The sequence below is a fragment of the Linepithema humile genome, chromosome 2 (genome assembly GCF_040581485.1).
Source record: "Linepithema humile isolate Giens D197 chromosome 2, Lhum_UNIL_v1.0, whole genome shotgun sequence".
Classification (NCBI taxonomy): Eukaryota; Metazoa; Arthropoda; class Insecta; order Hymenoptera; family Formicidae; genus Linepithema; species Linepithema humile.
The window spans coordinates 31,388,102-31,405,291 of NC_090129.1; the positions used below are offsets into that span (position 1 = coordinate 31,388,102).

At 33.3% G+C, this 17,190-nt stretch overlaps 2 protein-coding genes across 12 annotated transcripts in view; one reads left to right on the forward strand and one right to left on the reverse strand.

Moving 5' to 3' along the window:
• LOC105671611 (uncharacterized) overlaps positions 1-17,190 on the forward strand; it is a 149,362-nt gene that overhangs the window by 6,593 nt on the left and 125,579 nt on the right. For 2 of the 10 annotated variants that reach the window (XR_010888691.1, XR_001100638.2), the window contains 2 exons: positions 880-994; positions 1,283-1,321. The exons of the other annotated variants lie outside the window; for them this stretch is intronic. The gene's annotated coding sequence lies outside the window, so the exon portion shown is untranslated. The remainder of the gene's footprint in view (positions 1-879; positions 995-1,282; positions 1,322-17,190) is intronic. 10 annotated transcript variants of the gene reach the window in all.
• Positions 1,777-17,190, reverse strand: part of LOC105671620 (neuronal growth regulator 1-like) — a 225,160-nt gene continuing 209,746 nt past the window's right edge. For both annotated transcript variants that reach the window (XM_012365916.2, XM_067350200.1), the window contains 3 exons: positions 7,464-7,616; positions 5,837-6,170; positions 1,777-4,188 (listed from right to left, as the gene is read on the reverse strand). In XM_012365916.2, coding sequence (XP_012221339.1) covers positions 4,040-4,188; positions 5,837-6,170; positions 7,464-7,616 — 636 coding nt within the window. In that variant the 3' untranslated portion in view covers positions 1,777-4,039. The remainder of the gene's footprint in view (positions 4,189-5,836; positions 6,171-7,463; positions 7,617-17,190) is intronic.

Here is a 17,190-nt window from a genome sequence, read left to right on the forward strand (position 1 = left end):
TGGTTAGTTTCGTGCCAACTTCACACGCGGCGCGACTGTTTAATCGAAATATATCGATGTTGCATGTGCATGACAGTGCGCTTTTACCATAGACTTATATAAATAGACCCAGCGTTCTGTGAGAGGAGTTGTCCGCGTCTTCTAAAGGACAGAATGATACGCAGTAAGGTGCTGTCTCCGTCACTTGCTGGTCTGGAGGGGGAACGTCGACAACGTTGAGGGGAATTAAAAGGCGCGCGTACCGCATTTATACATGCGGTACGCGCGCCTTTTAATTCCCCTCAACGTTGTCGACGTTCCCCCTCCAGACCAGCAAGTGACGGAGACAGCACCTTACTGCGTATCATTCTGTCCTTTAGAAGACGCGGACAACTCCTCTCACAGAACGCTGGGTCTATTTATATAAGTCTATGGCTTTTACGTGCGTCGGTTCAGAATGTAGAGCAAACACTCTATGATTAATCGCAAATTTTATCCATATCAAACAGTATTAAAAGTATATAACGAGTGTAAATTTATGCCGGTTAAAGTGACGGACGATTGTTAGAATATACTATTTATGCGCGATTAATGTTTTTCGTCGATCGTGGTTTGCGCTGTACTCAGAGTACATATTCAGAGCGCCAATTCAATAAGTATAAATATTGATACGCGAAAATGTTTCTTCCATACGAGAAAACTTCCGCATTGAGGTTAGTCGTTTGTGTTATTCGTTTGGCGTGCGTGATAAATGAATAAAGTATCGAATATGTAAAATGAAGATAATTGGCGCATCGCGGTACAAAGTAAATTTTACCTCGTGTGTTTCGTGTATTGTGGCATGGAAAATTCGCGACATAATTTTCGTAGTCTCTTGAAAAGTTCGATTGAATTCGGTAGTGTGTGCTTTCATATTCAACGATTCTTCGATGGAGTGGAGTCGATGTCGAGCAACCTAAGAATATAGGATCTGCAACGGGTCAATCTACGGTAGCAAACTACAATATCCTAGCAGGTGAATACATTAATTTATTCATTCTTTGAATATGTACATAATTGTGATAACACACACATATATAATTACAATTTGTATTTATTACATATTCATTACGTTTTAAAAAACTTATGAAATATTTATTAAAATTTTTAAATAATTATTTATGTAACTTATTGCGTATAATTATATTTTATTTAAAATATTAATAATTAAATAATATTTAGATAATTAAATCATTATTAAATAATCGACATACATGAAATATGATCTGATGACAAAGAAATATAATATAATTAATTTCTCCAGGTACAGCTGAATGCGTATTTAGCTAGGATACAATGACCTGTAAGTGAATTCATTTATTATGCTTGCATGATTAAGCAAAACATGGATTTTTATTTGCTATTTTTTTATTCACCAATATTTGCTATATAATTGCTAACTGTGCAACACTGTGCTTTGACAGTTTTGATAATTATGGCCTCATTTGCAATTTGCATTTTTATCAAGATATAATAAACTTCAAAAGTATAATTTTTCCTTATTTTAATAATGAAAGATTTCAAGTTTTGTATTGAGTTACGTATAATATTGTTTTATTAAATTGTAAAATTTCTAAATTTTTGATGTAAAATTATAAATAATATAGAAAAAATTTTGTGGAGATGCAAATTATGAGAAATTTAATTTAGAAACAAAAATTTTGAAGATATAATGTTCAGTATGATTCTAATGCATATAAATATATTTTTTGCTTAATCTTATATAAGTTTATTTGTTCAATATTTTTGCAAAAGAGGCAATTGGGTTTTGGATGCACAGTTTGTTAGTGCGACAAAAAGCCATAGTTGTTGATGTAATTGCTTATGCAGCAATTGTTATAATATTTATAATATAATGCTTATCAGAACCGAACAGTTCTGTTCTTTTGAATATCGTAAAATTCAAAGATCTTTTAAAGACATACTTCGCGAAAAGAATTCTTTTTGTATTATGCTTAAAAAGTACATTATATCATTTTCCCCTGTAATTTTTATAATTACATGAACACTTTCTAGTTATTGCTCATTTTATAATCACTTTTATAATTATTTTGTAATCACGGTAAAAAGTACGTTTTATCTCGCGTTTACGCTTTGTATCGCGACATGATAAATTTAATATTTTCTAAAATAAAATATGTGGGTTGAGTTTTATTTGACAATGTAACTAACTGCGAATTTGATACTTTGATTGAAACTGATGCAAAGCAAATTGCAATACCGTAGCTGGTGATTACAATTATTTATCTTTATTTAAATATGTACATAATTCTGAGAGCACACATATACACAATTACAATCACATGCCATAAATATCCAAATATTTTAATATTATCAATTCTTTTCAAACATTATATCAATTTGAGCTAGCGTGCACGCAATTTTATTGCCAGATTAGGTCTACGAATATTAGTAAAAATAGAAATAACTATTCGCTTTTTATTAATTTTTATCAATTTATAACTCGAATATTGTGTTATAAGTTGGAATTATTATATTCCTTAAAGACTTATCGAAAAACAATTATTATAATTATTCAGTTTTAATTATAACAATTTTATAATTTGTATATAATTATAATATAGTACATCATATAGGGGGGTACTTAGGTTGATAGTATTTTTTAATATATGTAGCATACATATATAAGTATCATAATACAGAATTAGCTTTGGCCGTTTTAGCAAATGAATCGTGCTGATGATAAGATTTCCTCTATCTCTGGTTGACTTGTTATTAGTGTTATTAGTTGGCAGTTTATTTATGGACGCAATTTTGATTGCAATTCTTTGAGTGTAATTCTTTTTGTGAGCATCGATAAATTCTTTCAGAATTTTATCGTAATTTCTAAATCTAAACATTTAAAATTTGACAATTTTTATTATTATATATTTAGTAATATTTATAACAATACAAAATGCGAGATTGTGAGAGCCTATTATCATCAACATTAGTAACAGCCATGTAGAACCAACGGAACTATGCACAACTTTTGTTTACAGAACTCTATATCTTCCCTCCAAACTTGCATCAAACTACTTGCTAGAAACTTGGCAGACTTATAAGGAGCAAATAATACCTGATTTTCGTGATGAAGAGTTGTTTGCTTCACGATGAGATTTTATCGCTAAATTTATTCGCGAAGATGTGATACACTACGAGATTGCAAATGCTCTTCGAAGAGTGTAAAAATTCAAAATTTTAAATTTTATTAGAGAATTCAGGAATTGTCGTAGAACATAATTGCTAGACTGCGAGAAACTATCTCGTTATTTTTACTATTAACATTAATAAAAATAGCTTCTCTTATGTATTGTTTTCTATATTGCAATTATCTCGAAAATATCCTGAAGTTTTAAACACGACAAAGATCGATAATTTTTTGTTAAGAAATAAATGGAATTTTTGCCTTAAGGGATTAATGAATTTAGTTTCTAAAGACACTTTGATGTAAGTAGAAACGACAAGTTTTCGTGAAAAAAAAAACTTCTGTTTCAATTTGCGAGAGTTTATGATGACCGACGACACAAGGCTGCAACTCGGCTCTTGAAGTTCGTGAACAAATTCGTCCCCGTCGAAAGACGTCCAAATCTCATTCCACGGATATTATTCACTCGTTACAAGTTCAAGCGGAGTTTCTATCAAGTAGCGTCACTTGGATAAGACGTTTCTTTAAACGAAAGTTACATGGTTACGTGAAACTTCGCGGTCCTCTTCTCGGATTTCACCACCGGGGATACGGACTCGCGCAAAACTGTCTGCAGTTGAATCTTTCGCTTTAAGTTTACTCGCAAATAGATTTTTCTTTGATCCCACGCGGAATCTGTCACATCTTCCTTCAAGACGTTTGGATTTCATCGCCGGAGTCAAATAGTTCCGGCTCGCGAGTTAAGAATTATACATAGATACTCAATACATAGATACAACAGGGTGTTTTTTCGAACCGAAATTTGGTGTCTGAATTTCTCCTGTTCGCATTCGGCAGTAGATTCGATTTCGCGAAAACAGCAGTTTGCGATAGTCACGTTGTGTGGTAGATGAGATTCTGGAAGCACCGTCTTACATCTGGAATAATCAGAAGAGCCATGAGTGTCAGTATAGAGTTGTTCGATGTAGCTACCGTGGAATTTCGCCGATCGCCTCCGTGCATGGCTGCCGGTTTTTCTTCCTCTGCGAAAAAAAATAGATGAGATTCTTTGATGAAATGGAACGCAAACGAGAGAAAAGCGATTTGATATACATTGCATTTTTGAAATATTTGATCAAATTTTAGCAACGAGTTCTACGATAAAGGAATGCCATACACAAATAAATTCATAAATTCCTTATTTTTAAGCTACAAAATGTTTAGTAAAAATAAACCAAAAATGCAAAGTTTATCGTAGCAAATATGTATATATTAAATCGGAGCTATTTGGAGGGAAAAACTTCTTTTTATAAATTTATAAGAGATTCGGGACAAGGAATTTCTTATTGCCGATTATTAATTATTGCCGATTTCATACATAATATTATAATACTATGATTTTACGTAAACGTACATTTTTTTCCAATATATGGAAAATTTGAAATGATCGCCCGTTTCAATTCCGACTGGGATTGAACAGCCAAAGTAAGCTGGTTAACCCTCCCTGCTGACTAAAAAAATGGACGATTGGCCTTATACATACAGCTATCTTCCGAAATTGAGAACGGTTCGCGGATTTTACGGCCCATAAAGTTTGCCCTACATTCTGACACAACGTCTGTTTTTATCCGGTATCCAGATTTCACGCATATACGTGAAGCATAAATAAACGTCGCCTTAATGGCTCGAGAAGAAAGGCGACTGGTGCTCGGTAGTTCCGATGATCGACGAGAAAGATTTTTTGAAAGGTTGGGTCGATGTGGGTCGAGAGGATGCAATGAAATCGGCGGGGTGTGAAGATGATAGAGCATTTTCGATGTGTGTCGCGATGAACTATGTAAGGATGAGTTCAATTTGTGCAATTTCTACGAAACTGAACTTTCTCTTATAAAGATGAATGAAAGAGATTTCGCAAAGTTGTTATTAAAAAAAAATAAGTATTATAAAAAACTAAAAAATAATTTATTCTATGTAATAGCCATGTTTTTCACTATATTATTATTTGTAATAGCACTCCTTTCAGCGGTCTGGCAGCTTTATAATTTCTTGAAAGAGGAAAATGTCTTTTGATTTAGAAATCATCCAGTTATGCACTGCAGCTTTAAACTCGTCATTATTAAAAAAGCGTCTTACCACATCTTTCGCAAAACGTTTCTCAAATCTTTTAATGGAATGCATAGTAATTTGATGGCATTAGGTCTGAGCTGTATGGAAAATGTAATAAAATGCTTTTCTAATGAAAAGCTTAAAAACTGCGATGCATAACTAAGTAATTTCTCAATAAAAAATATTTTGTATTGAAAACTTAGAAAGTTGCCAGATTGGAAATAATATGTTGAATAACATGATAATTATAGAAAAATAGAAATTATTGTTAAAATTTTTATAATAAATATTTATTTTTTAATAACAATATTGCAGAAATTTTTCAGTACATTCTTTGTACACTTAAATGTGATTGTGACGTAATCATATTTAAAAAGATAATATATTTATTTTTTGTACATTATTAATGACTAAATTATAACAATAAAAATTGCAAGAAGCATTAAATGAATAGCCATATACAATATCGAGTGTATATCGAATTAATTTTTGGAATCAAAATTACTCAAAAAGTTATTAAAAACAAATGAAAAAGAGAATTGATTCGCGAGTCGTACGCAAAATGCGTGTTCAGTAATTGCTCACCTTCGATGACTTGTATCATTATGTGTGCCGGCCTGGCGTTGTTTGGTACGCATGTATAATTGGCGCCGTGCGAAAGTTTTACCTTCTCCACGACAAGCACCGAACCATTTCTCTTCAGCTCGAATTTCACGCCGGGTTCGTTGTCGTAGTTTATCATACGTTCGTCGCGATACCAGAATACATAGCTAGGTGATTCTGCGGCTGCCATCAGCTGGCATTCCAAACGGAGGCTTGAGCCCTGCTTTACGTGGAGATCCGGCCCACCTGGTATTACCGAATATGCTTCTGTGATGTTCAGTCGTATGAACCGCTGCTGTACTGGTTCCGTTTGTATCTATTTTATTAGAACATAAATTATAATTTATGTAAAATATAAATTATCTTTTAAGTCAATATATTTAAATAAATTTCAGATTTCAATTATTTTATTTATTCGTTTATTTTATATAATTATGTAATGACTATATATAAAATTTTAAAAGCAACATGAAAATTGTCTAGCTGTTTCAATTGTTTAATTTTATTGTTTTTTTGTATAATTCTTGAATTTTCTTATAATCCTTAATATTCTTTTATTTATAGTATATTTAAAAAATTTTTTAGAAGAAATAGAAAAACGTAAACTACAAATTATTATGTTAGGGATTACTGTTATATGATAGAAGATATAAAAAATAATAAGTTATAGCTAAGAATGAATATTTGACGATATTTCATAGTTAAATTATGTGTCATTAAGTTACTCAAGAGATTGTAAAGATTTTGTCGGATATATCGCACATGTTATTACTGTTTGACTGTGATCGGTTGTTACTACTAGTTGGGCCGGATAAGCATCAATCGTCTGGCGCATGCAGCCAGTGGAAAAGATCGACGGAATACAAATCCTTCCCATGTGCAGGTCGATTGTCCCGCCAGCTTGTTATTTTTTATGGATGAAAAATTTCGTTAGGAACGCGACAGAGAGAGAGCAAAAAATTGTGTTTGTTAAGGAAGAGTCGACAATAACACTCGAACAACTCACGTTATTTTCTGAAATATACATTTCTATAAAAAAATTATCCGTTACCCTTCTTTAGTTATGCATTCTGCACAAATTTAACTTTCAACACATGAAAGAGATTATAGTATAATGCAAATATATACAATTGCAAATATATACAATTTCTTACATTCAATATCAATTTGAAATATTTCGAGGAGTCTGTAAAGTTTTCAAACTTAGAATCTTCAAATGGAAGATAATTGCAAAGTTTAAATGAATAAATTAATTTCCAACACGCACGTGTTGTGAGTTTCGAAGAAATTACAAAGTAATTAAAGAAGATTGATAAATTATTTGCTGAATTAAATTGTTACACAAGTTTGAAAAAAGGACACTTTTGAATTATTTTTAGAACGACTAAAATTTTATTGCACATTATCCAACTTTGCAGATTAATTTTATAAATAGATAAGTTTATAGAATAAAATTTAATATTGTATATATTTCATTTCTTTCATGATTGATATCAGCGCAGAGGACATATGCTTCAAAATAGAATATCATTTTTTTATACATGGTTCTTGCATATTGCGACACTTGATAGCAATGGTACATTTCGTAAATATTATGCATCAACATTACTTGACACTCATAAAGGCCCTCATCTTCGTGCTTGACGTTCTTGATTAAGAGACTCCAATCAGGACTATTCATGACAACGAAACGCGTGTCGGGTGAGTGAGTGCTTCTACCCACTGTAAGCAGTTGTCTGTCTTTTCGCCTGATCCAAGTCGCCTAAAACATAAATTATTTTATGAATCATTTATTAGTATTCATTCGCAAATAAATATGCGAACTACTTAGTAATACTTCGGGATGAATTCTGTCAAGTTCATAAAAAATATTATACTAAATAATACATCAAATTAAAAACAGGTGCAAATGCAGATAAATGTATGCATAAAACATGGCAAGAAAAAATAAATATTTATTACAAATATTATTCCGTATATATTATATGCTATGTGCGCATTTTCTGGCAAGGTTTTTTTTTCTTTTTACGTATGCATTGTTATTTATTCTAATGTACTATATGCGTACACTTGTACTATCTACAAGACGCTCTAAATTTTACTAAGTCAGTCGATTATCATATTTGTAAAACAGACGATATTTCCAACGTTCCAACTGTATGTTGATTATATAATTTCGCTTTTTCGTAGGCGGAAAAAAGACGTAAGTTGCAAATTACTTTGAAAATGGAACTTTAAAACCACCCGAAGTTTTTTTTTGCATTATTTATTTGCACGCCGGCAAAGCGACCGCCTTTGGCGAAATGACCCAGATCCGTATGTATTACTTTGCTGGCACTCGATTAAATTTTCAACCTTCGCGACGCTTGCGCGAGCAATGGGAACAGAAGTATCTGCTTGACAGATCTTCTGAAATATCCGGCGTGATACTTTGCTAGGAATATATTGCGTGAGTCTCGCTCGGCTGACTTCAAAGATAGACATCGGCGGTTATTTATGGAAAATGTCACCAAGGTAGAAATAGATCTTCCGCAAAATCTCAAGATATTCTTGCGCATCAGAGAGAAGTTTTTCCCGCGAATGCATATTTATTTTAAACACTTCATTCAACGCTCGAATTGTTAGGCACTATTTTTATCAGGTCTTGTATTATATTTTATATAAAATCGTGCTTTCTCTCTCTTGAATAAAGTCATTTCTGTATTATCTCATGCTGTATCATCGCTAGGAAGAAGCCAGCTGTAAATTAGTTTGAAAATTGAATTCTATGAATTGAATATTTTTTATAGATATTTCGCATAATTGCTGTGTCTAAAAAAGACTTTTTTTAGCATAGCATTACACATATGATTTATTAAATGCAAAAGTATTGATATTTTATGTAGATATTAAAATTAAATAATGTGCGAATGAGTACAAGAGAGTATAAGGGACGCAATTTAATTTGGAAAGCTGAAAATTGGATACTAAGAATTTTCGACTTTTTAATGCCCGTCTTGCTTCTTGCACAATCTCCGTGTTCGCTAACTTTTTCGCATCTTACATCACACAGAGAGTGCACGTTCACAATATTCATCCTCATGCAGATGACGTTGCATGGTGACGAGCGACTTTACGTTTAATGTTTGTATTTCATGGCTCAAATCCAGGAAGTAATGGCCGAAGTTTTGGCTGATATTGCGGGACGGGGAATTGGTGAACGTGCAACTTTAAGGGTATTTGGCGAACGTCGCACATTAGATTATTATGAACGTTTCGCTATTAGACGAGAGAATTAAAGACATGTTACAGGCACTAATCGATGCTACGGCTTACGTTATACTGAAAGTGTTCTTATTTTGTTCGTAAAAATGTGGTGAGCAATAGGAAAACAAATATTTTTCAAACTTAAAATTTTAGCTATAAATATGAGAGCGATTTTAATAATAGTCAGAAGGAATATATCTCTCAAAAAGGAATTTTATAGATGTGAATAAGCTAATAGTTTATTTTTATTATTTAAGAAATTCACTTTGCGTTTATATAGAACACATTAACAAATTTAATGAGATCTGAAAGTTTTTAGTATTTTTGATACAGCATTTTGTCATATATTATAAAACATTATCATAGAGACATTAAATATCGTTATTATTTATTTGCTAACGTAAAGAACAATTATATATATTTTTATAAAATATACATATAATTGGCGTATTAATAAATACTTTGTTAATAACTTTTTATTTTTATTCTCAATCAATCAATGTTAATAGCTTTTTTATGTTAATTTTTATTTTCCATGTAATTTTGTTTATATTATTTATTTCATATAATCACATATTTTTATAAAAAGACATTATAATTCCGCCACTAGAGAATTTGGAATGTGTGCATTTACAAATTGCGAGGAATTAGCGACGTCGCTTTTAGGAGATGCGCGGTTTCCGGTCGGTTCGATCCGCCGATTCTGATGAAATTAAGCGGATTCGACGATTACGAGCGGCGGGCGCGTTGAAGCGGATTACCAGAGCGGGATGTTTCAATAATAGGGGCAAATTCAATATTGACGAGCGTAGAATAAATAATTTGCGGATAACGAGTTGACAACGCAACAGTACGCCCATTGTCGTCGGCGTGTAAAAAGCCGCGCGTGAAAGCAAAATTACAAAGTTTGGGGAATCTCCTCCCGATCCTTTCATTACGATCTCTCGTTAAAAACACTTCCGGTGCGCGACGGCTCTAATGACGTTATAATTTATCGTCTTGTCTCTTTTCCAATTTTCTTCTATCTTTTTTCCCCCTTTTCTTTGTCGTTTGACGCCAATTGTCGATAATTGCATTTTTAATAGTTTCTTGAAATACGTACTTGGCGCTTTTCATTCTTATTACCCTTTCATGCTTTAACTTGAATAAAATTCGCTGAAAATTTGGTTAAATATTTATTGGACTGAGTGAAATGTAGGATAATTGTGATGTAAGGAATAAATGTGGCATATTTATAATCCTTTCTTCTGAAAACTACCACATAAAAGATAATATCAAGTGATTTTTGAGAACGATTTGTCTTTGCTAATTTGTCTTTTCAGAAGAACGTGTCGAAATGTTCAAGAACCAGCATAATAAAATTTAGAAATTATTTTTATAAATCTGACATTAAAAATCACTTATCATTTATTTAATTTTACGTCAAACTTCATGTTTAAAACTATATTTGCATCTAAAATCTCGAATTGTTATTTTAATGCATCAGAGTAAAATTCATACATTTTTTTTCTTCACATGTCGTTTACACTCGTCTGTGTGATTAAAAGGCCGCCTTTGTAACGCAAATCAGCAATGCGTTGCAAACACTTTGTGCATAGATATGCGTGACGCGCGCCGACAGAAAAACAATAAATGCGTGGTACGAAGCACGTACGAAAACAAACGAACAGGCTGTAAAATTAATTCCCGATACATCTCGAGCTCCGAATGCGAGCGCGATGGCCGACGAATAGCTCGTTATCTTCTCTTCTTTCGTCCGTATTATATATCGACCTCACGTACTCGCCGTTTGCCCAAGTTTCCGGCGTTCTGCCTCATATAATAATTCTATTTAAGAAGAATATTCATCAAAGTTTTGAAGTATTGTGTACTGAATGAATGATATCTAATTAATTTAATTATATCTATATATCTCTATATCTCTTTACGAGAATGATTAATATTTGACGGCAAAAAATTATTGTTCGCTATAAATGCTAATATTGCCGGGCTATCGCGTGGTTTTTTTTCACTCATTAAATCTTTGATGTAGTCTCTCTCTTCTCTGCTGTTTATAATTTACGGGCAACTTCCGTATTTATAACGGCATTCCCATCGCGTACATGACGGAGTGTCGAGGGTAAGTGCCGACCGTCCATGTGTCACGCGTGTTGTAACACGCACGTATTATCGCGCGAGATGACACGTCCGTCGCGGACGCTCTACATCCTGGTGCAGTTTAGACGGGCAGAAAGACAGGAAGAGACTCGAGCGAGGTTCTCGCCGACGTGACATGAATAAAAGATCGGTTGCTCGTTTCTCGGGTTACTTTCTCAGCGCGCCGATATTGACCGCCGTCTTGATGCCTGCTTTTCGATATCGTCCGTCGAACTCTTCCACGAAAGCCGTAATTAAGCCTTTGAGCGCTCTTCCAATTGTTTTTAGATCTTTGTGCTCGGAGGCACGGCACGCTCGTTGAATATACAGACCGTCGAGCTATATTTGCAATTTCTTTTTTATCTGATTGATCGTTTGACTGTAAAAAATTTAAACGTAACAGACTGAGTTTTAATTTTTATTATAAAAGTTCTTTTTATAGTATAAATCCTATTAAGGCGAAATTCAATTAATATTAGATGAAAAGATCAATAATTTGTTATTTTATTATTTCTCCATGTTTATAAAGATCGTAGAAACTATTACCGTAGTAATTAGTAGTCACTCATTGTAGTTTAATTCTTAATATCGTTGAAAGAAAATGTGATAGTTTTTGTATAAAAAATCCCTAATTTGAAATTACTTTGTTAATTTTTTGTTTCTGATGGTCAATTTGCAATTCGTGTTCAGAATAATGCAAAGGACGTTGTACAGAACAGTCATTGATCGAGTTATTGTGTATTCTCGCTTAGTATCTAACGACATCTGCTGCCCAACGCGTTCACAAGTCTGTTTAACAGCTGGCATGCGAGAGTTACTGTCATAATATTAAGCGCCAAGGGTTAATGATGTCAGTAGTAAACAATAGGGTGCCATAACACTATGCTTGAAGGGTCGCGTCGCGATGTCAAGTGAAATTAATCCTTCCTTATGCTAGATATAGATACAGATGAAACTGAAATTTGTTTCGCTAAGAATAGCATTCGTTATCTTTCCAACAGATGCTCTATCGTAATCAATTTGTTCTAATTTTTTATTATTCTTTAAATTGTTAAAAAATTTTGATTTTATTTATGTATTTAACCTGAATTTTTTCTACATTCAATTTTAACGTAAAGACATTCGTATAAGATATTAGTAACGCAGATGACTTTTTCAGAACCGTATTGAACCGTCTGAAAAGCAGGTCGCGAAAATTGGTTAGTACGAAACATAATTGCGATTGTAAGTAGAATTGCAATTGTCGTGGAAGGTAATTTAGATTGGGATGCCAACGATTGTGTCCGTTGACGAGTTCATGATTTTATGGTTGAACGAGAGCTTTATGCATAGCTCCGTAACACGCGTCGCGAAGGGCTGCGTGGATGCTGCTCGTTTAATTAAAGGGATTCGCGAAATAACGAAAGGCGTTCGCTAGCGGCGAGGCGTTTTAGTGGCCATAAATTTCCAGCGCGGTCGCATAACCGAGCAAAACGTATGTCGTAACAAGAACCGGACGCTAGCGTTCGGTTAGGCAGAATGCAATTATAAAGCCTCGTGCGTGCCCTGTGTTATTCTCCCGCTGACTGCTCGTTAAAAGGCTGGTAGATTTTACTTTTAAGATTACCTGCCAACGAAGTTTTGATTTGCTCGCCAGAGGCGATCATTTTTATTCTAATTCTTTCTAAAAGAGTAAACCAGTGCGCCTGCACAGTGCGCCTGTTTGTATAACTTTACTGCTCGGTCGAGACACGAACAAGTGGCTTCGATCTGTACATTATATCTTTTTTACATGAAATCACAATAGAGGTTACAGTGAAAGTAAAGTAATTTCGATGTTGTATTTTATAATATGTGATTATATAATATTTGTAAAATGTAATATTAACATTATACATATTTACAATATCGATGTTATTTTATTTTTATTATTAATTTTATAATTATAATATTAGTTTTTACTGATATTAATATATAAATGAGAAAATATACTCGATAAAGTGCGCAAAGACAGATGCTTTTTTCTTTCGAGTATTATTTGAGCTTTTGAGGTCTTAATATTAACGAGGTGGCAAAGAGTAAAAGTAATAACCGCTATTATGCCGCTTTCCACACAATTAATCATAACATACAATACATCAAATAGAACCATGTTAATAGGAGGTATAAATATTCCATGATTTATTCATGGCTGGCTCACGCGCAATCATGCTACTAATTTTCCAAATTGCATATACTGAATCATTCATCTAAATGCTGCTTTCGAAAATCTCACATTCTGAAATCATGCAACCAAACTTGAATATTTACTTAAAAAAGTTTATATATATTTATAGTTTTACGATTTTATTCTGTCTTAAATCATCAATCTTTAGCAAAACGTTAGAATAAACGTGAACAAAAACAAAGAAAATATTGATTTATATTATTTATATCGTTTGGTGAACTCATAGGTTAGCTGTGATTTTAGATATTTTATTACGTATATTTCGTTTAATTAAGTAGAAAATTATTGAGATGTCGCAGACTTGGTGAGTCATCTTTTATGTATTTTTTGATTATTTGATACTCGGCATTAAATATTTTTAATGTTTAAATTATAAAATGCTTAAATTAAACTTTTCTGAAGTTAAATGGACTTATTATTCACATTTTTTAAGTTTAATTTTACAAATCTTCTTTATTGTAAATGTAAGGAATTATTTTCTTCCGATGCTTTTCACTTTCCTTGTATAACTCAGGAATTATTTTCTCCTGACTGTTCTCTTGTGAAACAAATCAACTTTAAATTGATCAGAGTACATAAAAGATAATGCAATAAGTCTGGTACATTCTGTACAATGCACGTGTAACGTAGCTAAATAAATTTGCCAACATTTTCCTCGCTATAAATATTGCTTAAAATATCTTCCGCTAATTGCCGTTATTGTTCCATTCTTTTCGCCGCATTTCTTTTTCTGCTTCCAAACCTCTAAGAGACTCGGGAATTGTTGCAATGCGAGAAACAGCGGGAAAGAAGCGGCGCCTATTCACAAAATTTTTAGTGTAGTGTCGCAGAAAGAAAATAATCCTTCTTCCGGGCAAGGTCCATTAATCATGGCTTTTCTTCACTCGTGTGAACGCGCCGTGCTACGATAACATCGGCGCGCCATTTAATTAATGTCCTCTCGAAAGAATGGTTTCCAATCGTGAGAAATTTATTGGTCCTCGACCGTTGCCTGGTCCAGCCCTGGGCCCTCAGGCCACTTCTCCTCTTATTTTATTTATTCTGCTATCTCACAAAGATGACGGGCAAAAGTTTGAAAAGTTTAGGTAAAACGCACGCTTGACTTTCATGTTTCTTGATCGTTTTTCATTTTTAATTTTCTTTAGCTGCGCTATAAACAAGAACAAATAGATGATTTTATAGGGAGGAGCAGATTATTTGTTTTAGTTGAAAAGAATATAAATAAAATCGCGGTGAAACTGTATGTAACGTAAGATATGATAATCTATTTGCAAATATTTTATTTCAAAATTAAAACTGAAGGAAAGAAGAAATTAAAGTGTCTTCATCACAAGTGTCTTTATCACACACGATATTTGTACTTCTTTGAATGCTGTAAAAGTGTTGTTTTATACAATTTTCGCTACATCAGTAATGTTATTATGCAAACGAAATGTAAATATTAATGATACATTATTAAAATCATGTTATTTTTTGAAATATGAAAAGTATACTTTTGTCACATGGAGAAAATGTAATACTAGGAATATCTTGAAATTCAATTTTATTAAAATCAATTGTTTTGTCTGTAAATTTATCAGTTATCGTACACTATATTTATATAAAATAGGGATTTACTTTCGCAAATTATATTTCTAATGTTATTTCAAAGTGCACAGTATCATTTTGCTTATAATATAAAGTACCTTCATCAATTACAGCCACTTTGCCTACAATATCACCCTTGTTTCTCTTTGTCTCGTCTCTCCTCCGTGAATTCCGTCCCTGATTATTCTCGCGGCCCCTTGTCGAACCTTTGCGTCGTGTCGCGTTCTCCTGCTTTCCGCTCCTTACGGAAACCTTGGAATTAAATTATTCAATTTCGTAGGAGTAATATTTATCGAAAAGCTCGCGTAGAATGTCTCAATCGCGTACTTCAGTCAACTTCTCACGTTCGAGCGTCATTAACAGCGGAGTAATAGGCAACGCGAACACCGCACGCCATACATTATCGGCTCGTAGTGCGTCACGCCGCTGGTTTATGGTCGTTATTCCACTGCTTTACATTCGAGTGCACTTCTCAGAGCCTCTACTCAAGCCTCGGGGAATCACGGAATCTATTCGGTCCTAGCGTCAAGTATTCTTGACAGAACCAATGTCAATCGGAATAATTGTATAGGTGAGATGAGCGTTGCAATGATAATATTTTCAATGATAATAATAGTTACAAAACTGTTGAAAAGTAATATCTATGGATTTAACATCATTTTCGCGTTAAAAATCTTGCTAATTATCTTGTTTAATTATTCATACATTTTTAATAAAAAATATCGATTTCTTATTATGGAAACTACTTCTAGAATAATCTTTGAGATTTTATAAATCTATTATAGAATAATTTTTGAAACTCTTGAAATTTTAATTTTAATTGACATTTTTATAGCCAATATGAATATGATATAATTCACTTTGAATTCTTTAAACATCACGCTCTGTTAGATAACTTGTCAGATACGTGTGCGTTTTTAGCTGATGGGCACGTTTCATATCCGTTTCCGAAGGAAATGGTGCGGCACATGGCACAAACCGAATCGCTTCATTTCACAGTCCGTCTGGATTTAGTTTCGGCGGTAGGCATTGTGAATCTGACATTCACTCGATGATTGAAACCACCCCGTGCACGCTCATTTGTCTTGTTACCGCAGATTCGACACGCACTTGATTCACCATCCCGAATTAGCCGATGTTTCGAATGCTGTCCGACGTTGTTGTTTCGGCCTACCAGCTCATTATCCGCATTTCCGATTTAATACATGAACGTCGTCGTGTTTACATTGCGATACATAAACGATAAATTTTGAATAGAGAATTGATTTAAAGGGTTTTTACGAATCTTTTAGAAATATCAAATATCTATACTAAGTTCCATTTACTTTGATATACTTTCCGTGGCTCTAAATAAGACTTTTAACATATTATTGTAGGGATATTTAAGTTTTCTTGGTTTTGTATAGAATTATACACGTATATTTCGTTGATTAATGTAAAATATAACAAAGATTTTAAGAAATGATGAACGCACGAACGGGCGTCTCTTCTTGTCTCTTACGGTTCGCTGATAATATTCGCTTTTTAATTGTTTCGAGCTGTATGACAAATAATATTATATTTCTATCTTATTTATATTATTTAAGATTAGTTTTTTAACGAGCTTGCAATCAGAACATCAAAAAATAGGATTTAAATTTCACATAGATTTGAAAAATTTGAAATCGAGATATTTTATCGAGATATTTTTATATATTATAGTAATTAAAAAGTGTGATATACTCAAAATTAATTAAAAGCAAGTTTGACAATCACGAGAATATTTTTCGAAGTATTGTTCCATTCAATTGGGAACGAAATCCGATAAATTCTATCTTTCCAGTATAATTGAAAGCTGTATCGAACATCTCTGTGTTGCGCCTCTTATTGTTAGCTGCGCACGTGTACAGTTGATTACACGACGCGCGATCGCACTAATGCGTGCGTGCATATGAGAAACCCGCGGATATTATATTCGGCCGATGTGCTGCGTATAAATTTTGCGGCAGTCGGTGCCAATATGAATATTTCGGAAATCGGTACACGCGCGCCTGAAATCCACGCGGAAATCCCGACGGAATGCGGAAACTTCTCCAATTTTCTGGCTGGCATAGCAAATCGTCTCTGGAACGCAATACTAAGTTTGCCGCGGAATAGCGGATGCGACCTTCGCGAGCTTTTT